Source organism: Numenius arquata, chromosome 11, assembly GCF_964106895.1.
Source record: "Numenius arquata chromosome 11, bNumArq3.hap1.1, whole genome shotgun sequence".
Taxonomy (NCBI): domain Eukaryota; kingdom Metazoa; phylum Chordata; class Aves; order Charadriiformes; family Scolopacidae; genus Numenius; species Numenius arquata.
In genome coordinates this window covers 44614007-44641455 of record NC_133586.1, presented here as the reverse complement: position 1 = coordinate 44641455, position 27449 = coordinate 44614007, and the positions used below count along the sequence as shown (strand labels likewise).

Genomic DNA, 27449 nt, shown 5'->3' with positions numbered 1-27449 from the left:
GTTTAGCAATGATGGTTCACCATCATCTTGTAAGAAACTCCACATAAACTATGTCAGGGTATTTATGTGGTTAGGAAGTCAGCAACCATCCCCAGAGACGTCAATTGCTTTGTATTTTGGGATGCTTGTGGTACGGATGGATCTCTCTTACCCCAGTATTGTGTCACCGGCTGCGTGAACCTCTCTTCGCTGGAGCTGGCATGGCCTTGCTTGGTGCATCTTCTTGAGAGGTACTGAAATCCATGTGCAGCTCGTTTGGTGCAGCTTGTTTAGAGGTGCTGAGATCCCTGTGCAGCGTGTCCCAGCCCCTGGGTTTGGTTCCAGGCGATGCCATGGGCTGGGAAGAGGGTCCTGGTGGGAGAGCGGCTCTGCCCCAGCCAGCACGAGGCACCGGGCTGGGCACCATCGATAGGGAGAGCCAGCCCAGTCCAGTGAGCAGGCAACTGGAGAAGAGGGAATTGCATGTAAATGAGGCAATTTGCTTAAAAAACAAAACTTGCCAAAATCTGAAGCAGCAACACCAAGAAACCCCTAAAGGGCTCGGAGACTGGCTAACGGACTGAACGCCAGAAACGTATTGCATTGTGATACGCTGATAGCTCCAAGTAGCTCAATTTAATTTAAAAAAAAAAAAAAATAAAGTAAAAACGACCATTTTAACACAAGGGAAAGCTTGCCCAAGTGTGGTGAACAAAAATCCCAGAAAAGATGGTCAAATGCAAATGGGGAAATTGAGAGGGATTAAACAAGGGGTGTGCGAGTGCCCTGCGAGGGGTGCCCAGCCTGGGTGGCAGCTCGTCAGCCCCCGGGCAGGGGCTGGGGGGTACAGTGGTGGAGGGACGTGGGTCTGGGCTGGTCCGTGCGGTGTCAATGAGCCACTGGGACTGGGTGGCAGCGGCCCAGGCGTCCCCAGGGACCTGCCAGCCAGCAGAGATAACCTCTCCGACAAACACTAGTGAAATCTGTGTGGCTATAACGGTGCCTTCCTGCACAATTTTTGTTTCCTCACTGTTGATACCAGTATATTCACCTATTTCCCCCACCCCATGTGTTAAATTCCATACTTCATTTGGTCTGGAAGTTTGTGAATCGGTGCAGGTAGTTCTGGGAAGCGGGCTGTTGGAGCTCTGCCGGGGGAAATTCCTCCCTTGCTTTTCTCATCCGGGAGTTGTGGTTCCAAAGGCATCTAAGAAATTCACATCTTCTATTACAAAGGTGGGTTTCTCTGGCATATACATTGTCCTCAGTAACTGTCCCCAGCTGTCCCCTGCTTGCCAAGTTGTTGGCGGTTGGTGGGGGTTGCTGTAGTTATTACCATCCTGCATCTCCAAAATCCAAATCAAATGTTTGATTATACTTTTGTAACACTCATAAACATTGACACGGTCACCTTTTATTTTGGATCTCTGAGTTAGACGAGTCTCTGCTTCCTTTTTCTATTCTTGGCGGCACAATGAAGATGGGATCACTCTCCGTGTATATGCTCTACCTCTTGCCGACGGGGCGGGGGGGGGGGAGGGGGGATGCTTTATTTAGTTTGGTGCTTTTATTTTAATCCTTCTGGAAGCTGTTGACATAAAAATAGTTCATATAAATAAACAAAGGTGCGGACAAGTGTGAAAATTTGTACATGTACATATAAAGGGATATTGCAAAGGTCTGAAAACCCAGCAGTGTGTGTGTGGTACAGGGCATGTGTGTTCCTTAATCTGAATTTGCCTTTTGGTGGAAGCTCAGAGAATGGGGGGAAAACCACTGTTCGGAGGTGTGAGCCAGGGGTTTATCAGCCAGAACTTTAAAATCAAGACAAAATAGTGGTTTGGAGGAGGATGAGGAGAGTGGAAAGGTGACATGGAGAAAGAGGCCAGAGAAAGGGGAGAAGATGAGTTGGTAAGTGGGGGAGATGGTCCCAAACCCCGAGCTGCAGGTGGTTTGTGCTGTGCCAGGCGGGCAGGGGAGGGCTTGGAGGGGCACAGGGAATCCTCTGGGTAGAAGAGCAACCTAAAGTTTTTAAAAATTATGGTGACCATTAATTCAGGAAGCTAGAGCTATATTGAGTATTCAGACAACATAACTTTTGTGTATTCGACTTCCCCTGTCTCTGATTCATGCATAAATGCAAATAACAAGTAACCAAAGCGCCATCCACCCTGTGAGTCCCTCATCTTGCCCCTGCCCGGCGTCTCCACCCATTGCTGGTCATCGCTGATGGATCCCCTGCTCCCGGGACCCCCTCAGGGGCTGCCACCCGGCCATCGGCACAGGGACAGCATCTTCTGTGTCCTCCCCTTCTACAGAGCTTGAACCGAATCTTCTCTTCTCCCCATACTTCTGGATTTAATGTCTGTTTTTCTGAGCTGGGGTGTGCTGAGGCATCCAGCTTGGCCACATCCCCTTGTCTTGACACCTTCGTTGTTACCTTTTTTCTCCTTACACCTAACCTTTCACTAGTCCAAATTTCAGCTTTCTGCAAGCAAACCGCTCTATGTTGTGCTGTTACATGTGATAAGCCGTTCCTAGGTTTGCAGTGGACGGGGCGGGCGTGTTGGAACTCATTACATGAAGCATTTTGGCTGATGAAAACTGATTGTGTTCCCATCCCAGTGATACGTGTCTCCATTATATCACTGGCTGGCAGTTCATGAAACTATACACAAGTGTGTTTTGAAATTTTTAGAAAAAACCTTATATTTAATTAGATTAAAAGATACCTATATAATGGCGATATTTGATACTTATTTAAAGAAGTAACCAGTTTTGTCTCAGTGTAGACATGCAAATCTCAGACAGACGTTTTGAGTCATGAGTTTGAAGTCCGTTGGTCAGTCCCAGGGTGTGGGACAAAATTAGAGTTGTCTTGTTATGAGAGGTGGTTTAGAATGAGGTCTTTTTTGTCAACACACTAGGATTTTTGTAACTGCCCCACGCGAGGGGCTCAGACCCCAAAGCTGAGTCCGCTTTGTTCCAGACGGATGGAGAAGGAGCTGCTGGGGAGAGCCGGGAGCTGCTGCCCCCCCGGTTGGGAGGGAGAGGGGCCCTTCCCACGGCTCCCACCGGCAGGACAGCACGGCAGCGGCACCGGGCATCGGCTCTGCGGCTCCTGGAGCTCCTGTTCATGGAGCTGCCCTGAAAGAATGACACCTACAGCCAGCTTCTCCTGCCTCTCCGGGTTGGAATGTTTATAAGCATCCGTCAGCAGTTGTTTTTTTTCTCTTGAATCACAAGGTTAAACTTAGTCTTAAATAACTGAGAGCCCTTAGAAGGAATTAAACGTCCGTGACGTGCGCGTCTTCTTCAGTGTGGCACGTGGTTTGTACATGAGGAGCACAGAGCTCCGAAAGCTGGAGCTGTAAGTGGGGGACATCTACACAGGGGCACTGTTTCTCTTCAGTAACGTAGTTCCTGCTTGTATTGAAATGGTTTTGCCTTCTTTGATACATAAGGGTGTTAATTTTACATTAATTTTTTTTTTTAAAAAACAGGCTGTACTAATCGAGAAGTGACTGTAGTAGCCATCAGTGACGAATATTTTTATCACTGTCTGCTTTTTTCTTCCTTCCCCTCTCAACAGAAAGTGTAGTTCTTGTTTGGATCCGTGGATGCCCCCCCCAGCTATCGGTGCTCAGACACCAGTAAACACCGTACTGTAAACGGGCCGGGTGCCAGCGCCTCCAGCTCTCCTGCGGCCTGGGCTGCGCTCGGGCTCAGCCTTTTTACTTGCTCGTTTCCTTTCCTTTGAAATACAAAAAACATTTTTTTTCCTCCAATTAAGTAGCTTTCCTGGCCTAAATATTAAAATTAGGGAGAGATAGTAGAGCGACTCAGCTACTGGGTCTTGTGCATTTTGGAAGGAAACTTTTAGCTTTTGCTTAAAGCCTTCAAGAAATGTTCTTGCAAATGGTGGGTGGAGAATGGGCTGGCCTTGAAATTCATCTCTTTTTTTTGAATTGTGGGGCAGTTTCACACTAATTCCCTTTCCCTGGTTGAGATGCTCGTTGTTGGGGGCAGCTCTGCTTGCCCCCGAGCGGGGTGTTTGGGGCACACACAGGCTCTGGGCTGGCCCCGCTGTGTAGAAGGTGCCCGATGGCTGCCTTTCCACGTACCTGAAACCCAGGGCTTACTCTGCTTCGGAAACCACCTTCCACAACAGTATTTTCTGTGTGTTTTGAGCGACGAGGCAGGGGGAGACAACTCAAAGTGAAGCGCACTGAAGGACACGTGTGGCCAGAACAACCTGGCATTTCTGCTCGTGTGTGACTAGATTTCTTCCAATATTTGAGTGATCTAATTTATGTAATGCTAAGTTAAATATGTCTGTGCTGTAAGCTGGAGAATAATTAGACTGAATGAATGCCTGTAATTGATCTTGTTGCCTGTGTAATTATGCTAAAGATCTGCCAGGAAACCGTCTTCCTTTCCCGTGTCCCTTTCCTTCCCTCCTCAAAATACACTCATATTCCAAAACAAAACGCTTCTGCTGGGAGAGCTGCAGCGCGTGGCGGGAGGCTCGTGCTCGGGGCTCCCCTCCTTCAACAGAGAGGGATTTTTTTTCAAAGACACCAACACAACGTGTTGATTGTTCATTCCAGCTCATGACTTCTTCAGTCTGGGACGAATGTATGGGCAGGATATTTCGATGGCATCCTTTCACTCAGTGTTGTGTGTATCAAGGAATTACGACTGTTTGGATGTTACGAGTAAATCTGCTTTCACAAGGGAACTTTACAGTAATTGTTTTTTAAACAGCAGCTTTAGATATAATCTTTCCTCTTGGCCTTTAGTTTGAGGTCAAAAAGAAATCGGAGGATGCTTGGGCAGTGCAAGTGAAACAGCAATACAGGTATCTTGCGGTTAATTTACTTACTTATTCTATGGAACCTGATTTCCAACCTAGTTTTATCTCTTTCTGTGATCAACATGGGTGAATATCTGTTTAAAATAGGATTAGCTTCATCCAAGAAATGCTGGGTTTTAATAGCAATTGCGCTTCTGGTGACTCTGGGGCTGGTTTTGCCTCCCCGGGAGTCCCGCAGTGACTGCGCACCTGGAGTTGAGCTCAGCCGCAGGAACAGGGCTGGGATTTGGGATATTAACACACGATTGCCTTTTCCCAGTTTCTTGTAAGGCTTTAGAAAGTCTAAGGAAGGGACCCAACATTCTGTATCTTGGAAAATCAAAATAGTGGAGATTTTTGGAAGCGTGAAGATTGATTATAGGAGCTGCCTTCTTTTCCAGTTATCTCAAATAAATGCAAAGTAAAATGCTTGTTTTATACAAGAAGGGTGCGAGGAAACTCTCCTTTAAGCTTGTGCATGGAAACTTTCTTTTCATATTGTAACTCAGGACTGAATTTAAGGGCTGCTTTTGAAAGCAGCGATACTTAATTGAAACTGGATTTTGAGTATTTTGAATGGTTTTCTTCAGTACTAATTTTCCATTTTAACACTTCAACACTTTAAAGCGTTATCCAGTCCATTTCCCATCTCCAGGATCAAGTTAAGATTACTTAGTGGTTTCTCTGGTCTGTTCGACGCCTTGGGTTTGCGTAAGTGACAGCCCCTGTAATATTTAGAAAACTATGGGGTTTCTCTTGGTGGCTTTATTAAAAAAGTCGGTCTGAAAGGAAGAAATTCCATTATTTCTGACTTCCCAGTGCTCCCGAGTGCCTCTCGGCTGGGTAAGACAGCTGCTGGTGCTGCAGTAGGAGAGCAGTACAGAGGAGTTAATTCCATGCCTTTGGAGTTTCAGGGGAGGAAGGCTAACGAGGAGCGCTTGCGTTAACGGGGGCCAGTTAAGGCTGTGATTAGTCCTCTCCCAGGCCCGGCAATGTCTAATCTCTCCGGGGCTTCAGGCAGCTCAACGTATTCCATTCCCATAACACACGGAGTTTGGGAAATACCTGCACGTATGGGTAAGGTGTGTGCAACCACACGGACCTGCCTCCGGTCCGCTCGTTAACTACTTGCGGTTCGTTAACGATGTGCTCTGGAGCTGGAACTGCTCGCGCAGCGTTAGCAGTGAGCCGTGGACTGCGTTTCCTCCTCCAAACTCCTTAAAAGATGACAAGTTTTTCACTTAAAGCTGAAGAACACCACCAGCACCGTGGTTTGAGGCTCGACCAAGTCATGAGATTCTGAGAAGCACCCAAGTGGCCGAGCTGCCCTGCGTTTCTCACCCTCGGGTACACGGGCTTCTCAGCCCGGCGCAGATCTGCTGAGAAGAGGGAGATTCTCGCAGTTGTAAGCCCTTAAGCGGAGCTAAAGGAAAAATGCCAGATGCTGCAAGACTTGTGATTAAAACTGCAAGAATAAGCAATCCAGGGAAATACTTATCGTGCTCTCCTTGAGAGGGCCGGCCCCTTATCTCGCTGCTTGGCCTCGCTCGGGCCAGCTACAGCTCGGACCAGCAACTCCAGACCTTTGGCTCCCTTTGGTATTTTTTTATGGATTGTTGCAGTGGAAAAATGGTTTAAGTTGTGACTGTTCCAAGCTTTTTGAAACAGCACAGCTTCCAAAATACAGAGAAGTAGCATACATAATGGAAGTTGGTGGTTTTGTTGTTTTAGTGTTATCAGTTAGTAGCAATTATTACATTTCTCTCGTGGCGTTCGCTTTGTTTTTCTTCTGGAAGGAGGGAGTCCTCGGCGTCCGTGGCTTTGGGAGCCACTGAGAAGTGACAATAGGTCAACACCTTGGAGAATCAGTTCTTATGTCTTCAACAACAGAATCAGGGCTAACAGGAAAATCTGTGTTACAGAATCGGGGCTAACAGGAAAATCTGAATTATAGGTAGGAAAAACCTCATATTTAATGACTATGCATTCAGCGTCCAAAATAAGAAAATACGAACCTTAAGAAAATGACTCCTTCATATCAATTTGAGTATAATTTAAATTCAAGCCTTGGTTAATCTCATCTAAATTTAGGCGTGCTGAAGTCTCAGAGTTAAGAGCATAATTACTCAAACTTCAGTTTTCTGCATTAGGCGGGGGGGAGAAACAGGCTTGAATTACTCTTTGCTGTTCAGTGTTTCTCTGTATTGACAAGGTCAATTGTTGTGGCAGAGCTTCTAAAATGAGTACTTCCTTTGGTTCCTGAAATTAGATGAAATTAATTTAGACTGTAAGCCTGAGCCTAAATCTTATTTTTTTTAAATTTTGTTCTTAGGATGTGTTAGTTCTTAGTTATATTTTAAAAATCAGTCACCTGAGGCTGCAGGGTGTGCGCCGGGGCAGTCAGCGCTGGGCTGTGTGTTGCTGCGATACTCCCTACTCAAGACGCTGGGTGAGAAGCGGGGACTTGGTAAATGAAAGTTTCAGCGCAGTGGGGTCTTCTCAGTCGTGTCTGATTGATGGGGATCTTTTTTTTCTTTCCCTTTGCTTTATGTAAATGTTTTTAAAAGGTAGGATTGATGGATTGACTGTTGTCTGACAGGTAACAGAAATGTTTTAAGGAATTGGCAGATAAACCTTTTTTTTTTTTTTTTCCCCTCCCTATGCTGCGTCTTTGGCTTCGCCAGATTTTCCTCTCTTGCATGCTCTTTTCAGGTCTTTACAGCACCTTCTGTGCCTTTAAACCCTTCCTAGCTGCAGCTCAAAACCCAGTATTTTTGTGGTTTTATATTGTTTGGTTTCATGAAACATACGAGAAACGGCTGAAATACCTGTTTTATCAACAACCTGGATAATTAGACTTCCGTAAGGGAGTAAGAACCTGCCGGCTAATACATAGGCTTCAAAAGTTGAATTAAACACCTGTTTTCCTCGGGTGGTGAGTGGAGTGATCTCTGGCCTCTCCTAAAATCTACCATGCAAGGAATTCTGCCTCCCACCACATTTCCGTAGTGAACAGCTTTCCATTTCTCCGTAAGGAATGCTACAGCTCTCCTACCGGTACGGACTTTGTAAACTGAACAGCAGTGGCTTAAAACCTTATTGCAGATGTGAATGCGATATATACTGCATTAACTGTGGTCACTGTTCAAGATTTACTCAATCACAATCAGTTAAAATTTTCTATTTGACATACCACGACCTGTTCCGTGAGCTGACCCGAGTGACCCAATTGTCAGTGTAACATACTGAAAGACAATGATAAATACTGATGGGTTGTAAAAGGACTTTTCTAAGAGTGTGTCTAGTTGTAATTAACACCGAAATTCAGGAAAGGAGAATGTCGTTTCCCACCAGGAAAGTTTTTAATACTTTTGTGAAGGAATGCTGGAGTTCCCACCGTTTCCAGCTGGACGTGACGGTCCTGGGGACACAGGGGATGCTCCCGGGGAGAAGCAGTGGTGGGGAGAGAGGTGGGTCGGCACTGTCTGCCTCCTCACCTTCGCGATAGTTCTGAGGGAGGTAAACAGCCTGTTAACGAGGTTTACAGCTGGCGTTTTAATTGGGAGGGGTTCCCAGTGCTGCTCAGGAAGAGAAAATACACAAAGAGGCAGAGATGAACAATGTGGCCAGGAAACCCTGCGAGGCTGGGCAAGGAAGGAATAGAGCTTCCTTCAGCTGACGGGGAGCGGGAGAGGAAGAGGGCAGGGGAAGGGGGGTAAAATAACAGGAGAGATCCAGGAGAAAGAAAGAAGGCAAGGCCTGAAAGTATCTCGGGGAAGAAAAAAACCCCAAGACAAGAAGTGCTTGTACAGTCCGGGAGCATGAAACGAGGTTGTGATGAAACATCTTGATAGACTTGAGTGTGTGACACGGATGCCAAGTGGAAATAAAAGCAGATAATAACCTACTGCGTGTGCATGTTATAGCAGAAATTGTATCTGTAATTGCTTAACAGTGTTGACAAAAGTAATTATAGCACTCTACTAGATAATTCAATAACATTGACTTAAAAGCGCCATGAAAATTACATACAGTAGCTGTACATATCTTACAGGTCTATGGGAGCACTCCTTGCCTGTCCTCCTGAAAATATTACACAGGTTTAGGTGGCTGGTTTTATGTCAATAAACAAACCTGTCACGTCCTTTTCTTCCCGTTCACGTGTGGGGCTGGGCGGGTTTGTATGTATTCTGTGCATCGGATGCGTCAGAGGCCTGGGAAAATGAAATGAAATTGGGTTCTTAAGGGCATTCGAAGTGTTTGTGAGACTTTGGAGAATACTTTTTAGACAGGTTTGCTCGGTTTTAAGCTCTGACGTTTACATACACCGGTCTGGATATGAAGGATGAAATGCACCAAAAAGTAAACATAAAACATGAAAGGGAGCCTTTTGGCAGGGTGGGGAGTGGGAGGTCTGAGCCCTCGCCCCGGGGAGCTCAACATGTCCCATCAAGGGGTTTCCTCCTTCGGCAACTTGCTCATTTTGAAGTCGCCAAGAATTTTGAATTTGCTCCCTATCGTGCCTGCAAAAGAATTCCTGTTCTCTGCCTACTGTGGTGAAAAAGAATCTTTGCCCTTTCAGGGGAAGTTACTGCTCATGACTAAATGGGGAACACAATCCACGCGCTTTGGGGGTAGCACCTTACACAATCCTTAGCACTAAGTTGGCGCTGAATCTCAATTCTGGCCTTTAGCACCGAGAAGAACATCTTGCAATCATCCTCCTCTGCGACTGAGATCTCAAAATCATTAGAAATATGTTTGTCTTCCAGGAGAGTACCCGTATTTGATGTTTTTATCGGTTTTTTATTTCTTTTTTGTGCTCTTGGAAGTTGTTAGGAAGCTGATTCCCTCCTCGCCGGGTAATTGCAGCAAAGTCCAGTCTCTCCTCGCTGCGTTCCTCCCGTAGAGACAGCTCAGGCTCGTCCTGCTCCTTTCTGTGCCTGCTGATCACTTTTCTGAAAACAGGCAGATATAAATAACATTGAATTTCCCTCACGGGGGGGCGAAACCTGCTGCAAACATAGCTGCTGTCTGAAATCGGGGTAAAACGGAGTGGGGAAAAAATGAGTCAAGGAGACGTGTTGGAAATAAGGAGTCAACCTTCACTGGAAAAGTCTGTTGTTAAATGCAACGCTTCTGCGGAAGGAGTCCATTCTGACCCCATCCCTGTGAAACGCACCCACATTTATAAACATAATCCCAGGGTATCCTTGGGCTGCTCTTCCCCCGAGAAGAAGTCTGTCTGCAGGACTGAAACAGTGAACTTTGGGGTTTAAATTACTTTCTTTTTCCCAGGTTCAGGTTGAGTCTCGGCTGAAGTGAGTTACCGGTGTGCACGGTCACTCTCTGCTCTTCCAGGGGTATTTTACTGCTGCCCCCGTTACAAACCCAGTCCTCGTGCCCTGACTGGCTTGTTTGGAGGGGCAAAGGTTTGCTTCTCTTCCCACCTTGGTGTTACTGGAGGAGGGGGATATCTCAGAACTTCTTCAGTAATTTGGAAATTAATATTGTGTGTTTCAGATACTTGGTAATATAACAGATTTTTTTTTAATTGTGTTTGGTTTTTAGGTGTCTCTGCTAAAAGTAGATGTCATTTAAGGAGAGTATTTTTCTTGCTTAAGGACCTTGTTTAAACTCTGCGTTGGCCTCTTTCTTTTTGGTTCACTGCTGTTTTTTGAGCTTCTGGACTCCTGTTCAAAGTTTAAAGAACAATAACTAGTCAAATGTAAAATAATGTCAGTTGAACCAACCTATGACTCAACAGTCGACCAAGTCATCCTGGATCCGCACCAAATGGACCGAGGCCAAAACCTAAAATTGGCACAAATCCCCATCCCGCTCCTCCATAGATTCCCACTGAAGCAGAGCCCAGAATGCAACACGCTGGTTAATATTCCATAATCAGCTGCTCCGCATGTAAATGTATTATTTCCATTGACAAAAAAGTGTGAAAGCCTGTGCCAGGGGTAAAGACAGATTGTGCAAGGCCCCGTAAAGCCCGTTTGTGCCCTGAAGAATTTACCATCTTGACTTTCTTCTCGATTCGGTTCCCCTGTTAACCGGAGCTTCCTTGAAGGTCTGTAGAAAGAATTAAGGAAGAAAATTTCCTTTCTGCTTCTCTTGCCCTGTTTCCATCTTTCTCTCCTTCTATTCTTCCTCCTCCTCCGAGTTAGGGTTTTGGTTCTACTTTCTTATTTGTGTTTATTGATTTTTATTTCTTGCAAATTGTTATTTTGTTTGGTAAAGTAGAAAATAGCTCTGCACAAGCGGTGTTGAATCAGCCTGTGTGTACGTGTTCATAAAAGTCGGTGTCCAGGTTAGTGTTGGAGGGTTCTACTGGCAGCAGAAGAGTCTTGATTATTTTTCAAAATAGCAGAATTGAACTTTTTAATTACCAGTCTAAATTTATTTATAGCTTTATGACTCAATTTGACCGTGCAAGTATTTTCCTGCAGCTTTTAAAATCCCAGTTGTGTGACTGTTGCAGTTCAGTTTAATCTTCCACTGCATTTCTTACGGCACCGTTCATGTTTTTCCCTGTGTGTTGGAGTCGCTTTTCCAGCTGTCTCTGGCCTTGGCTCCGAGCAGCGTCGCTCCGGCAGCGGGGGCTGCGGCGCTGGGACCCACAGGGGACTCGCCTGGGGACAGAGCCATGGAGCAGGCTGAGCTCATTCGTGGAACAAACCCCGGTCCGTATTCTCAGTTCAGTTCCTCTGGTACCACATTAATAAGGGAGCTGCAATAAGGATTTTACTCATTTCACAGAATTGTGCAGGTTGGAAGGGACCTTTGAGATCATCGAGTCCAACCATCAGCCTAACTCTGATAAAAAACCCCATCACTAAACCATGTCACTGAGCGCTATGCCACCCCGTCTTTTGAAGGAGTTAAATACTTTTCCGATAGGTGCCGACTCTGTAGGATGAGCTGTAATGCTGGGCTGATCTAGGCTCGGGGCTCCGTTCTGACAAGGACAGAATATCCCTGTGCGAGAGCTCTGCTGCCGCGGTGAATTCAGCGTGGCAGGGAATGAATCGGTACGTTAAAGGAGCTGCGTTAAGATGGGAAGTTGTTGGTGGGTGCGTTGGCTCTTGGTTAGTTGGCGAGGGTCAGGAAACTGAGGAACTGCTCCCAGGAAGGTGTCTCACAGGCAAAACACTCCTCGGGAGCTGCTGCCGGCAGAAACCACGCTCGATGCCATCAGAGATGGGATAGGTGAGGAACGATGTCATGTATTGTGGTTAAAACGAGGAAAAAAAAAATGTAAGTCTAGTTCTGGTTAGATTTTTGAGCTTTCTTCTGCTGAGTGCGTAGTCTCACAGCTGTCCCAATGAGGGTCTGCTTGTGCAGAGACACCCGCTTGCTCCTTCGCTTGCCAGCGCCGAGTGTGTACGTCTGTGTGTGAAGCTGGATGTGTCAGCGAGACTGGGCTCTTGAAAGTCAAGTTTTTCAGTGATCCATCACCGTAAATATATGTAGATCAAACGCATGTTTTGGTATCCGGCAAAGCATGACTAGGATGGCCCGGGATGATTTGATCCTGTATTTTTAGATGAAGTTTTTATTTAAATATAAAGATACTGGCTTCTATCTTACTCTATGTTTTTTTCCTGTTGCCTCTTTATTTACGGGAGCAGGGATGCACAGTGACATTTGGGAAAAAAAAAAAAAAAGGCCTTTGGAAAAATATGCATAAATTGATTCATACATGAATTGTCCTACCCTTGAAGGTAAAACTTTTTGGCTGCTTTACTGGAGCACTGTAATAAATGTAAAAGTTTAGAACGTATAATTTAATTATCATATTCTGGTCATAAATACTTGAGGGCTGTAGTACATTTGAAATCCCAGGAGCTCTAGCTAAGGTTGCAGCTGCAACATCAATTACCATTTATCCATTCCAAGAAAGCTTTGCCTGTGCCCTTGAAACCTTTATGTTCTGGAGAGTATCCAGAGGGGGGGGGAAGAGAAGTGGGGGGTGTGTGTGTGTTGGTGTGTCTGTGTGTGAGTGTCTGTGTTTCTCACTCCTGGGCGAGCTCTAAAATGGGAGCGGACGCCATTTCGGAGCGGGGGTGGCTTTGGGCCAGGGCTCTGGGGCTCCTGGTGGCCACCGGGTGCTGGAGCTGGCCCCGAGTCGCCGGGGGCAGGGTGCTCTTCCTTGCGGAAGGGGGGTAAATGTCCCACGGGCTCCAGGAGAGATGCTTAATGCGGGGGGGCTGCTTCCCTGGCGCTGCCGGGAATCCCTGCACGTTTTTATTCTGTTAACATGCTGTTGGTATTTGCCTGCGCTCTCGGGGTTTGTTTGTATTTAATAGGGTATAATTTATGGGAAATGAAACGCCGGCGCTTGGAATGGCGCTCCCTGCTGCCACTGCCCAACGGGAGGGACACCGGCTCCCCGTGAAGCCTGCTCTCACAACCCATGTGTGTCATTGATGCTCCGCTAAACACCTGAAATTGCTCCATCTGCTGCTCCCGAGGGGCAGATTGTGCCCCTACCCCGTGGTGTCGTTGGGGGTGTGCGTGTGTGATGTCCCCATGTTGGGGCTGTCATCCCCTCTCCAGCACCCCCAGGCTGCCCCGGTGCTGCCCTGATGCCCCCGTGCTCCTGCCAGCACCAGAGAGCTCCTGGGCTTGGGACAGAGGAGGAGGAGGAGGAGGCAGCGCATCCCACACAGTCAATGCTTCTCGGTAGTGGGTTTTCTAAGGAAATACTAGTTCTTTATACACCCGGGTAGAACAGAGCTGAGGTTGGCACTTCATCTTCTGGACCTCTGGACTCACCAAAACCTCACCAGCGTCAAGGTTTGACCGGTTCTGTACAACAATACTTATAGGAAACGTATAAATTCCAATTTAGTTTGTTTGCCCATAGTAAGCGGATTTTTATACATAAAATCTTTTCTTAACAGATTTATGTAAAGTCTTTTGTCGGTGTGAGTTGAAGTCACTTTTTTGTTCTGAAAGTCTTGGCCCTTTGGTCAATGTCCTTGCTGTGATGTACCTGAGCCCTTGGAAACAGGAGCTAAAACATTTAGGGTATTTGAGGCAACTTTACACAAAACAATGAATCCTACAGTTTCCTTCAGTTGTGCTAAGGGGATGGTGAAACGGGTGTTGTTCTGCAGACAGGTGAATTACGAGACGTTGCTGCTTTAGGTGTGTCTCATTCTGATTGTTTCTGTGCATTGGAACCCCAGGACCCCACTCTAAGTTACCGATAAAATACATCCCGGTGTAGGGACCGTGTCAGGCAGAGGCCGATGGTACCTGTGGGTCTGGTTGTACGATAAGGTGTTTCTCTGCCGGGATCCCTGTACCCAGCAGTGCAGGAGACCTGGTATTTTGGTGTGAGTGGGGCCGTGCCACAGCCTCTGCACAAACCCCTTCGTTCCAAACCTGGTTTCCTGGTGTATCAAGTCACGACACGGCGTTTCTCGGGGTGTGTGATAAAGGGAATGGTGTTCATCATCCCGGCTTTCAGTAAAACCCTGACACTGGATGCTCTTAGTCCCAGGCTTTGGTAAATACTGCAATCCTTGGTAGAATTTTAATTTATTATGGTATCATGGGGAACATGCTGTCATGAAGAACAGCGCTTTTACCAAAGCAATTCAGTTCTGGTTTAAGTACAAAGCAGAAAAGAAAACTTTTATGCAGAACCTGCCTATTGTGAGGCTATTTGGAGTTATTGGGGTGTTCACACTCCAGACCCTGGGTTCTCATTCTCAGCAAAATGCATTTTTGAAATTATTTTGAGTTGGCAGATATACTTTTATTTCAATATTGCAATGACAAGTATAGCGTCAATAGCCTCGTTTTACAGTTTTTTTTCCTGCTTGAACCGAAAGCTCCTTTCCTGCCGAAGAGGGTATAAAAAATAATTAGTGGTTTCTCTAGTCAATAAAGAAATAAGTAAGCAATTCAAAAAATGTAATCAGTTGGTGTATGCAGCTGAGTGTTTACATTGTTCTCATTGCTGGAAGATAAGAACGAGGCCCTGATGGCAATGACATTGAAAATGGTTTCTTTGCTGTTATTCGGGGATCCTGCTCGCGCGGAGTCACTGGCTCTGGAGGGGGGTTGGTTGGACACGGAGGTGACTGGCGCTGGAGAAGCGGGAGTGAGGGTGGCCTGGGAACGAGGGAATGCAGCTCGCATGGGGGAAGTACATTAGAAGCAGGAGCAAAATGAATAGTCTGATCAAAAGACCAGTCCCAGTAAATATAGTCAAGTTCTGAGGCGTTTCTTCCAGCCCCGGACACGTCCCATCCATTGCTTTCCTCGGGGCTGGCACTTAGGCACGAACAGTATTTTCTTACAGGTTTTCAGGAGCCAGTTGCAATTGTTCTGGTTTTGTAATTTATAATTGCACCGGGGAGTAACTGAGCTGTCTGTACGGCTGAAAAAAACCTGTATTATGCATTTCGCCTGAACTTTTCTTCAGGGTAGATTTTTTTTTTTTAAAAGGTAGAAATTGCTCAGCTGCTTCTTTGCCCAACAGCCCCCACGTCTCCTGAGGTGCCGCTTCTCCTCTTCTGTGCCTAGTGGCTGTTTTCCTTAAGTGCAGATAGTTTTTAAATTATTGACCAAGTTCTCCTCTCACTGCACGTGTCTAACTTGCTGGTGGTGCTGATTTAGTTTGCATTTAAAAAAAGAGTTTCCCCATCAGCAGAAGAGCGCTAGGGCCGGGCATGGTCTTGGGCAAAATGGATGAGGCTGAGCGTCCTGAGCCTGCCTTCGCTGGTGAAGGGTTGTCAGGTGTGGACTGTAAACGACTGATAATTTTTGGTGTTGAAAGTATTTCATCTCTTCATTATCGCACTGGAGAATTTTTTTTTTTGTTTAATAATGTAAAGTAACAGGAAGGTAGTGTATTTTTTCAAGGCTGTTACAACGTCAGTAAGTTGTACACGTGGGAGTGTGCGTGTGCTGGGCTGTGTGGTGGAGGACGGAGATTTCCATGGAAAAGACAGAAGAAAGCAGAAAGAGGAAGAAGCCAATGTTTCCACCAGTGATGGACTGGGCTGGAGGAAGGTTTCCTCAGAGCAGGGAATAAGGATCTGCCACGTCTTAGAACCATCACATTGTCTAGGCTGGAAGGGATTTTTAAGACCACGGAGTCCATCCTCTGCAGAGCAGTTTGTGGTGGGTCGCGGGGCTCTGTGCTGGTCCCCCGTCCCTGGGCTCCCACTGGAACTGCTGGCGCTGGGGAGACTGGGGGAACTGACTCACCCGGGCCCTGGCCACCGGCCACCGCGGGAGGACGACGTGACCTGCGGTGGATGGGGACCCCGAGAAGGGAGAACTTCACACCCCCATAAACGTTACCACACCCGGCTTATTAAGGTTTGAACCTTGAGCCCCGTTTGAAAACCTCCGGTGAATGATTAACCCAGAAGTGGCTTTGGTTAAACAACTCGAATTCTGCAGAGCACCCTACTGTGGCTGCATCTTCTTCACCTCTTTCCATTCTACCCCCATATGTTTCCTTGACTGGAAACAATAAATCTATCTACACAAATGAATAAAATTAGTTTATATATAAATAGTTTCTGAAAGTACGTGGGAATGGAGCTCAGCACCCTTAAAGAAATAACACCTTGCCCTCCCAAAATAAACCCTAAAGTTTTCACAAATTTGGAACCCTTAAAATTTGAAGTTTTTTCCTCTCTCGTCTATGCTTCTTGACTTGTTCTTTTCTTTAGATAAGAATCATAGTATAGTAGAGGTTTGTTTAATTTAAAAACATTTCTGCAAATAACTGAACGGTAACTGTTTTATTATTACATTATCTCGGAGCGTTGACTTCCCTCCCTCACCTCTTCCTTAGGAAGTGGTTGTTTGTCTTTTGCTGCATATAACTTTATAGGTGAAAGACTTACATTAAGCCTCCAGCCGGTTTGCTGTAGCTCTTGCAGGAGCCCTGATGCACGATGATGCCTCCTGCTCTCCACGTTTCAGGCAAGAAAACAGTGTTTTACAGAAGCAGGGGCCGTGTCTGGCAGCGCTCCACGCCGTTAGTAAATATTGGCCTTATCTGATAGAGCCAGGCTTGAAAAGATATGCCAGGAGCCCAGATTAGATTGCTGGCTACTGCTTTATTAATCAATGTAATAATTTATTTTTAGTTTTGTAAGTCAGATCATCTGTTTTCTTTCTCATATTACATTTTCTGCAGTACTGGTACAGAAAATGAGCCCTGTTTAAAAATTAAAGGTGATTGAAAAGTTTCAGTGGCATCTGTTTGGCGCTGCCGTAGTTTCTGTGATGGATGATGAATGTTTCCTTGGGAATGCTTTTGTCAGAAAGTCGAAAGGTATAGGGTTTAATTTTTGTAGCTGAAATAGCTGTCTTCAAAACTATGCATGGAAAGATGTTTCCATCTTCTTCTGGGTTTAATAATTTTAATGAAGTTCTCAAGTTACATATTCCTTATGTAAAATCACAGGCTCCCAGGCTATATTTCAATGTTTAAACTGAGATTTTTAGTATAAGAAAGGGAGCACTGGGCCTAAAGCAGTAAGAGGAAATAAGGCAACTTACAGTAGCTTTTGACTGGCCGGTGATTGCTGTTTTTGATAGGGGGGAGGTGTTTGGGTTTGAGGTAGGTGTTGAGGTTTTTTTTTTTGTTTTGAGGTTTGTTTTTTTTGCATATGACACTACAAAGTGGAGAAACAATTTAATTCCTTTTTCCAAATGGATCAGTAAGTTGGGGGGGGGAAGAGGAAAAAACAAACAAACAAAAAGCCAACCCAAACTAAACAACAGAAGACAGTACTGGAGGTATCGCATGAAGGGAAGCGGAGCTTTGTAGTCAAAATCACTTGTCTGATCAGAGGTGAAGCCTGAGAGAGCAAAGAACCATGTAGGGGTTCTCAGGCTTGGGGTTACCCCCCCCCCCCCCGTCTCTGGGTTCCCACTGGAATCCTGGTGGGAAGCAGCCCTGCCCTGGAGCACCCAGCCCGGGACCGGTGTTGAATGTGGGCACCAGTTCCTGTGGTGGGGAAGGAGCTGGGCATCACCGGGCCCAGGGCGGCTCCGGGGACTCGGGGCTGTGGCGTCTCGTTCCTCAAAGGACTTGCAGGGTCTCGAGCTGGGCATTCAGTCGAGAAGTAGGAGGAGATGAGGCCATGGAACGGCAGCTTCCAAGGATACAGGATCACTCCTGGAGCGCCGCTGCTCCGAGGGAGGCAGACGGGCTTTGGAGAAATGGGGATGAGCGTGTAACAAACGATGCGTGTTCGTAAGGACGTCAGATTAATGGGACTGGGTTGGATTACGTGCTGCCATTACTCCCATGTTGAGTGCTGGATTGTGCAACCTTAATATTTTATTATAGCTTTTGGCTCTTTAGAAGAAGACAAATTAATTAGGAAACACAGAAAAGCCATCATATGGATCATAAACTATCGGTGATGGCCACTTTAGTTGACAGACTGGGAAATGATGGGTGTCAGCCTCTCTGTAGAGTCACAGTAGAAGAAGCGTTGCAGCATTTCACAAATATTTTCTGAACCCAAAGGAGCAAGGTGACAGATTTGAGGTTTTTTCCAAGTTCTGGAAAGAAGTGTTCTTCCCTGGGTGGTTTTTTTTTCTCCCCTCTTTCCTCAAGGTTGACTCATCCTACCTCATTCCCACTGTGAGCCTTTCCTTTGGAAGCCTTCGCACCACCCTTGTTCTTGGTCTTACTCTTCTCTCCTCCTTCCACAGCTATTCCAGCGTCTTCTTCTCTGTGGTTTACTTTCCTGCTCAGCCCTCTCTGCCCTGCCTTAAACACAGGGCACCCTCTCCCCTGGCTCATCGCAGGTCCTTCCCTGCCTGTGCTCTCTCCTGTTTCTCCCTACACAAGTAATTCCCACTTTTCTCCCCGACCTGGTTCCATGTTTGTCAAAGCGTGGACTTCGTTGACGTGTTTATTCTGGTTTGACTTTTATCATTTGAGCATTTGAGTATATGACACAAGGATTCCTGCTCCTTGTGTCTGTTTTTATTATCCAGCTCCCTCCCGGTACGAGAAACGCGGCAGCAGAATCCTTGGCATCGCGGGAGGGACCCTCTCTTGATTGCTGGCTGGGGACGGGGCCTGGGGAGGTGACAGTAAAACCTCTCAGGTGCTGGAGTGTTTCAGTTTGGGCTGGAATTCCAGGTTTTCTGTGAATGTTTAAGAACTATGGGTTTTTTAAAATGTGTGACCAAATCTGGTCAGACTTTGTTGAGGAGAGCAAAGGAATTTTCCATGCAAATGCCAGCCCACACCAGTGCTGAGCCCACAGCGGGGAGTGTGGATGTTCTGGAGAGTTCCCGAGCAAAGGCACCAAAGCCTTTAACAAAGTGATATTTTCTAACGTCGTACGGGAAGTGGCTGGAAACCTGTTGGACAGAATTTTCTGAGAATTGCTTTAAGTAACACATATAGTATAGAAAATGCATCTTAAAAGTGTAAAACTTTGTGAAAATAAACTCAACTTTATAAGAGGAGGCATCAAGACAGCCTTGGCCGGGTCAGGCGTGGGGCTGGGGCCGCGTTGTTCACACTTGCTGAACAAGATCGGCCTCTGAACGGGGCACAACCACCGTGGGCTCAGCCCGTATCATTAGAAGCAGCTCGAAGGTGATTACAATAATTGTTATTGTCCTATGTTCAAGAGCAAACCCTTCATTTGTAGATGGCCTCTGTGTTTACATGGGAAAACCAGATCCTGACATTAGGGATATTCTTTTCCTAAAATGCTGGGGTCATTTATTACTGTAAATATATATCGATATATGGCTTAATTTGCACAGCTTCTTGCACAGTGGTATCCCAGCAGAGACCCGTGGGATGATGGTGGGAAGGAAGCTCTTGCAGGACTCAGTGCCAGCTGCAGGGAATGTGGCAGGAATGAAAACAATACGGAACGAACGTGTGTTTGAAGAGTCAGTTTTTGAAGGCTGGGATAACTGTGCAAGAAACCTGGCTTCAGGGCTGTGTCAGGGAAGTAGTCGTGACCTAGTCGAGTAGGCAGTGAAAAACCCATACAGCTTTGCAGAATTCCTGGGTTAACTGTTTCAGAGCCTTTTGGACTCCGTGCAGGACGGTGCCCTGTTGGAGGGGAAGGGCATGGGGGATATGACAGTATCCCGTAGATCTTGATTAATTAGTATTTTTGTGCTTTTTTTTTTAGCCCCGGAATGAGATCAGATGTAAGCTCTTCTCCATCTGCAACCTCAGCAACTACGGGACCACCTCCCAAGCTTTGTCTTGTTTGCTCGGACGAGGCCTCGGGGTGTCATTACGGAGTTCTTACTTGTGGCAGCTGCAAAGTCTTCTTCAAAAGAGCTGTGGAAGGTGAGGCACGTTCCTGTGAATTCACTGTGTAAAAATATAAAATCCACATAGGCATCACCCACGTTCAAACCCAGTCTATTTAGTCTCACTGTAATCCATGTCTTTTGCTAGTATCCTGCTGGAAAACCCCATCCATTCTATCACTGATATCTTTTCACAGCAAATCCCATTGATAATGGTGTACTATCTGAAGCATAGATTCCATTTACATTTATAAAATGCTCCCATTCACTCACAGTATGAAAGGATGTATTGTTGTCTTGCCTTTTTGTTTCTTTCGTTGTCTTTCACTGTTGCTTTTGTTTATTTGTTGTATTTATATACGGATACTTGTCTGTGTGCATTACATTTGTAAAGTTTGTGATTTTTAAGTTCAGTGTTTGCTGTTTTGTGTATAAAACTGTACATGAAACTTGACAAATCTGTTGTATAGGAGATTATGATAGTTTTACAACTTTTCCTACAAGCAGTATTGGATAAATTCCATCCGTGTCCATGTGTGTTCCTTGCAGGGGTAACTGGGTAACAGGAACATGGATGTGGGTTTGGATCATCGAGATTCCTCTCTGATCACAGGAAGAAAATCACTCTGGAAAATAGAGATGGTGGAAAACTAAACGTGAATCTGTAGTGTGTGTAGCAGAATACTCTGTGATGTTCGGGCAGCATCAGTAGCCATTGTGTAACGATCTGGGCTGGAGCTCAGTGTCTGACCCCTCGCTTCGGCGTCGGGGAGATGCAGAAGAGTTATATTGATAATACCGAGGACATTCGCAACGTCTCTGAAAGAAGAGTGATGCCTCAAGTCTGGAATTACGTTGTTAGTTCCAGCCTCACCGGGGTTTCCTGCCTCGTGCCGCCTTCGCGCAGTTACTGAGTATTTTGAAGTGAATCAGAGGATCAGACAATAATTTTTTGCTAACGATAACAATTTCCAAGTTGGGTGTCACTGGGGGAGGGGAAAGGCTGTTTTGACAAAGATGACCCACTGGCCGGTCTTTCGGAAGCAGCACTTTCTCCCAGTTCCCAGCTCACTGGGTGCAACAGGGAGCCCCATGGAAATGCAGAGCCTCTCAGAGGGATTGGAAGAGCCAAGTCCACATCACGGTTCCTGGTAGTCCCAGGGGAAAGGGTCGGTTCTGTGGGAAGCTGGGGCTGCTGCTGGCTATAAGGAGACAGTAGGAGCCCAAGGGCACCGCCCTGAGCTGCTGGGGCTCTCACTGACTTCCCATTTAGGACCGGGCTCTTTATCTGAAGTCAGTAATCATCTGTATCTTTGATTAAAATAAGGTCACTGGATATCCCTCAGAAGAAGTATTATATGGCAGCTGAATACATGTCATAGCGGTGCTTTTGCCTGTCCCCAAGCTTAAATCAGGAAGGTGCTGATACATGAAGAAGTCAATGCAGTAATTCCTTTTGAGCAGCGGTGCGACTTGCCACGTCGTACCTCCTGTATTCCTGGTACACATGGGAGCAGGCTGGGAGCTGAAAAAATGCAATAAATTGCTCAAGGCTCACCTCTGCTTTTGTTCTTATTGTGCCACGGATTATCCCAACCTTAATCCTTCAGATTAGATAGTGTGGATGTTTTCAGGAACTTTCCAAGGATCTGTGAGTTCTAGTATTCACTTTAAGGAACAAATAATTTACTTTTGTCTCTTACAGGTATTTTTCTTATTAGGAACACATGTGAAAACAAGTTGTTTTGGCAATATTCTTTTTATTAATAGCTGCCAGGCACCTGTTCGTACACAGATCAACTCCATTGTTAATAACTCAGTATTTGGAAAATACGTTTGTTTCTCTCGCTATTGTACTATCAGAACTTGGAAATACAGTGTAAAAGCCGAGGTAGCAGCTTTCTACCCTCCAAAGAAACATCTGGGCTTTGATCCCTGTCTGAGAGAAGGAGATGTGTTTTAGCAACAGCTTTCTCTAAAGTTATCTTGAGACAATTATTCATATAATTCAAATAATTAAGAATAGATGCTACTCTTCTGTTGTTCTGCCCTGAACAGCTAAGGAATACAGTTATTGCAATTTATGTAGCTCCAGTTACCGTATTTCTAGGGTCAGTTTTGTTCAGAATCTGTGAATCCATAAAAGTGTCAGAGAACTTGGTTTGTCCAGTTTGGACTGTGAGTTAAACAAGAGGAGTTTTCATGACTTCCAGAGTGAAGGAAGTGTATGTGTGTGATAGGGCTGTGTGTCTGCAGAAATGTTGACATTTATACCTTCAGACTGTGTTTAGGAATGTTATTGACATCTCCTGTGAAACTATTTAGGGAAATCAGAAACACGCTACAGAAGACAGCCCTGAGGAATGGCAGAGAAAAATAGTTGTAAAAATAGAATTTGCCTGTTGTTAACAAATAGAAAATAGGATTTCTTCCTAAATTTATTGGCTTTGGTGTCTGAGAAATCTGTTTGATGTATTTGGTGTATAGATACGTGAAATCATAGGGATATTGATCTTATTTTTGTAAGAAATGAAGTACAGTAAGTAAAGACACTATATAGTCCCCAGAGTCTTAAAATTACTGAAGGAATAAATGATTTAATGTACTGCTCTCAGTGGTTATTGCTCTCTTATGGTTACTTTGTGTGTTGTTGTGAACACAGGTCAGCACAACTACCTGTGCGCAGGGAGAAACGACTGCATCATCGACAAGATTCGGCGGAAGAACTGCCCCGCGTGCCGGTACCGCAAGTGTCTGCAGGCTGGCATGAACCTGGAAGGTAACGCAAACCTCCAAATCCCCTTGCATTTTTGAGTCCCAGACAATAAAGGTCATGCTGCTCATGAAGCTAAAGCAATTACTTGAGCAGCACTTTCATATGTTAAAAGTACTACATTTTATGGCGGGTATAAGCCTTTTAGTGAAAAGCAAGATTTTTTTTATGCTAAAATTTCTCCTATACTTTCCTATCCATACTCAGTCGCTCTGTCTCTCAGTATGTTCAGCACAAGTGAGTCATACGCGCAAAACAGGGTTATTTTTTATTCCTGTCAGCACATAGATCTTGTTGCTTTCTCACTGAATCTGGGAGCGCAGAACTCCAGAGCTCCTCTGGGGAAGCGCCTGCCCGTCCTTCCTCAGGAGCGTGACCTGAGGCTGAAACCATGGAGAGGGAGAGCCCAGAGACACAGACCTAAAGTTGGAGCAGGGCTTACGTCCTCAAACTGAAGAAAAGGAAATTATTTTTGTTCTTGCTGTGGATTCTCCTTAAGTATCTGTCGGAGTCTCTCTAGAAAAGATAGGTGAAATAAATAAATTTAAATGTAGCAGTACATATTTGTTCTCTGCTAAGTCCTGGATGACTTACGAGGAACTGAAGACCACATCAACTAGAGATTTAGCAGCAGTTGTAAAGTGGCATAAAACATTTTTATTAGTGTCAGCTACGTTTTATGCTTGATATTTTTTCCTTGAGCTGCAGAGATGAATAGAGTACTAGCGTAATGATGGGGATACTGGATAATCGCAATTGTCAGATTAAATGAAAATGTCAAAAATGCATTTGTCAGATACAAACATGAGCAGAGTTTCATTTCAGTCAGTGATAGTATCTTTGGTAAAGTGTGAGTGGTGAATTATGTTAAAGAGGTAGATGATGCAGGTACTGGAGTCTGTGTCAGCGCATCCTTTCTTCCTCCTCTGCTTCCAGCCTCTCTCAGGAGGACGCATCACCAGTTTTTCTGCCCCACAGGTGGCTCTTTGTGCCCCTTGCCTCGGAGCAAAGGGGCAAATCCCAGCAGTGTGGAATGTCCCCCTCCCGTGCTGTGCTCATCCCCTGCTTCCTGGGGGGGTCTGCAGGGAGAGAGGAGGGTGCTGGTGGGTTTGTTAGGTTGCTGTCACCATCTGTGTGCCGGGGGTGAGGCTACATCCCTTAATGGCCAAAATCCACACCAGTGGGTTCTAAAATAAACCCGTGAAGCGCACGAGGTTGTCAGCGAGTGTCTCCTGGGAGCGGGACTGAGCTTTTGGATGCTCCCCGTGGGTGAACCTTGCGATTTCAGAGGGAATAGCAACAGTTCCCGGCTGGGGCCGGTGTGGCCAGCAGCAAGGAGAGGTGAGAGGCGAGACTAAAGGAAGCTTGGAATAATGCAAAAAGCCCACAATTTTCAATTTGAGGTGGGAAAGAATACGTTTTATTTAAGATTCATTTTCTATTTTTTCTCTCATAGTTGTTTTCAACATACGTATTTTCATATATGTATCTATATGAATGAAGCACCTTATGGTGTATATTACTGGAGCAGTAATCCCTTCCATTCCTGCAGTGATTTATGTGAACTGGGGCTCCAGGAGGTGTCATTCCAATTGCCTTTCTGCACCGAAGAAAATTAAAATTGAATGACGCCCAATTCTTGCCACTTTTCCACATGCAGTTTGGAGCCCTTCCAGCTTGGGTTTGTTTGCCTGAATTTTGGCAGAGAGAACCCCAGGGAACAGGAGCTTTTTGGAAGATGGATGTTGTTAGATAAGTTGTTGGGAAAGGGGGGGTGGGGAAGCTTTTTTGACTGAGAGGGAAAAGAGATGTAGAAACTCGGCAACGGAAGATGGAGGAACCCAAGGTAGTGTGAAGCAGAGAAAAACAGCCATGAAAACAAGGATTTATTGGACAGATCTGAACAGATGGTGAATTGGTCGCACAGAAGAGCTCGTAGAAAGGAAAACTGGAAGGCGGCTTAAAGCACAGAAGAGACTGAAAAGGAGTTCCTTTTATCTTGGCTGGTTTAGAGTCACAGTTCAGGAATTACTCCTGTTTAAAACAGAATTAAATTTGCATACTTTTTAGACAGCCATTTCTTTTTGAAAAGTCATCAGGTGTATCCTGGGTGCATAAATGATGGTTATAAGCAAAGCAGTCACTGACCAGCAAGAGATGGGAACATCCCAGCGGGGCGGTCGGGGCCCTCCCTGGCTGCTGGGCTCTGCCATGAGTCTCTCCAGCAGCCACATTTTGAATATTCTGGGTTTATAATTCCTGCAGTGAATGTCACTGTTAGCTATTGGGTAGGAAACTAACTTATTTTTAAATAAATAAATGAAATCTACCATGCAATATTTAATTCTTACCTGCTCTCGTGCTGAGACAACAGTGGCTCCTTGTACACTAGAAACATGTTACTTGTAGTTTTCCAAAATAGTCTGGTTTCTCATCAGTCGTGCCTGGCCCTGCTTATCACCTTTTTCTGGAACTTTCTTGCTGCTATTTCATGGGGGGGGGGTTGGGGTTTAGGGGACTGGAAAAACACACAGCTATCAAGCTGCAGGTCCCAGAGATTTACACAGCAGAATAATGATATTTTGTACTATAACCTTTATTTCTCTGAATTCTTATTTCCGCTTTCACCATTAGTTGACCCTGGGCGTTCTATTCTTCAGCACCCTTCCTCTTTCTGATGTCGTTGAAAAACAGACTTATTGTTACTTTTTATGCCTGTAAAAAATAATCTCATAATTTTTTTCCCTTTTTTACTGCATTTTATAGTTAAACTGTTGGCAGTTTATAGGTTTTTTCTCTCATCTCCATTTTGAATTTATGTCAGTTTTTTGAAGGATCTCTTTCTAATGCTATTCATTGCCCTGCTCTGTAACTGCGGTGGGTTTAGTCCTGATAAATCCCATTTTGGAAGTGAGGTGCATGGTCTCCCCATCTCCCTGGCAGTGATGCTCTTCAGCGGGTGGTGGGAAGGGTCCCCCCCCGGGGCAGGACGTGTCTGCAGTGGAATAGGGAGCTGGATACTCAAACTGCAGGGGTGGTTTTTGAGGAAGTTGTTTGTTTTGAACAGAAAAACTTGGATGCTTTTATTTCCGTGCCGAGTTTATCCGTATGGGTTATTTTCTGTAATTTGCCCTAAGGAGCTGGTTTTAAATTTTGTGGTATTTTTATATTTGAAAATTGTAAAGAAGTACATTGTCTCAACCTCCTTTTTTTGTGAGTTAGAGCTATATATCTAAGTCAGGTCTAGTAGCGTAGCTCGTAAAAATTCTTGCATAATACTTGTCTTATCAGATGAATTTCTTTTGATTATAATTTTACGAGACTTTCTGGGCTGGGAATGCTCCGTGCCAGGTGCCTGCGTTGAGCCGAAGGCATGTGCCTGTAAATTTAAGTCAAAGCCGCTGGTTTGCTTTTGAGAACAAGGATAATGGGGCAAAAAAACTCCCAGAACGTTAAAAGGATTTTAGAGCAGCCATTTCCAAATGGAGATGAGAATAACAAGAAGCTCTTTGCTCCAAGGAAATAACTGCGGCTGTTCCCCCATGAGAATCTTGGCAGAGGTGGCCCATGCCTGAGCCTTGGGGAAAATGCACTTTATACGAGGTCCGTAGGGTATTTCTCCCCGTTGGCCGTCGGTGCCTGATGTCCCTGTCCTGGGGACGGGGGGACGGGCTCGGGGAGGGGGGATTTTCTGTCTCGTTAAGCTGCAGAGGTGATGTGTGTTTCTGATAATTAGAGATCCTGAATAGGTCAGTAGAAATTCTGAATGTGAAACCACATTACGTGATGCTTTTACGTGCTACTGATTTCTCTCGGAAGTTCCAGACCAGAAATCAACTAATTAATTGAGACGGAGGAGAAGAGCCGGGTTTCTCTTTGGTGCGGGCTGCGAGCACCGTGTTCAGCCTGGCTGCCCGAGCCCAGGAGAGCCCAGAGCCAGGGAGGAGGCTCCCTTATTGACAATATGCTAATAAAATTGTTGCTCCAACTTTTTTGTAGTTTACAGTTAACATCTCTGTGTGATGTTTTATTTATTTGGCGAATGAGTTTTATGGTTTAATTACGCAGCAGTGATTTATATGCAAGAGCGTTGGCAGGAGAAGAGTCTCCTCCTGCCCAGCGTTCTCGAAAAAATGTTTTCCCTGGCTCAAGAGATTGAGTAACTTCTTACCCATTAAATGTATTTTCTCCTTTCTTCTGCATGGCTTCTATACTTAATATTTTAAGGAACTCACAGAGTGCGCGGTCCTGCAGGTATTTACAGACAGGTGTCACGCTCTGACATGAAGTCTCACTGAAATTTTGCGTAGAATAGAAATTGTAGGGTCAGGCCTTGGAGTTTTGGAGCAGCTTTTTAACGTACCTGCAGACGTTACTTAACATAATGAACCGTTAACATAAATGTGACTTTAAGACGTACACTGAACTTATTTTCACAGGGAGTTTAATTGGAATTAGTGTGAAACTATGTACAGTTGTATGAAGAAACGCTTTAGAGGTTTCGCTGCCTGATCTGCAGCTGCAGGAAAGCGAAAGCTGCGTTTC

At 45.4% G+C, this 27449-nt stretch overlaps 1 protein-coding gene across 2 annotated transcripts in view; it reads left to right on the top strand.

Annotated features, from left to right (window-relative positions):
• NR3C1 (nuclear receptor subfamily 3 group C member 1) overlaps positions 1-27449 on the top strand; it is a 62045-nt gene that overhangs the window by 17504 nt on the left and 17092 nt on the right. Inside the window, exons 3-4 of one of the 2 annotated variants that reach the window (XM_074156640.1) lie at positions 20005-20168; positions 22794-22910. In XM_074156640.1, the coding sequence (XP_074012741.1) occupies positions 20005-20168; positions 22794-22910 (281 nt within the window). Of the gene's footprint in view, positions 1-20004; positions 20178-22793; positions 22911-27449 lie in introns of both variants that reach the window. The other variant, XM_074156641.1, reaches the window with a different exon arrangement.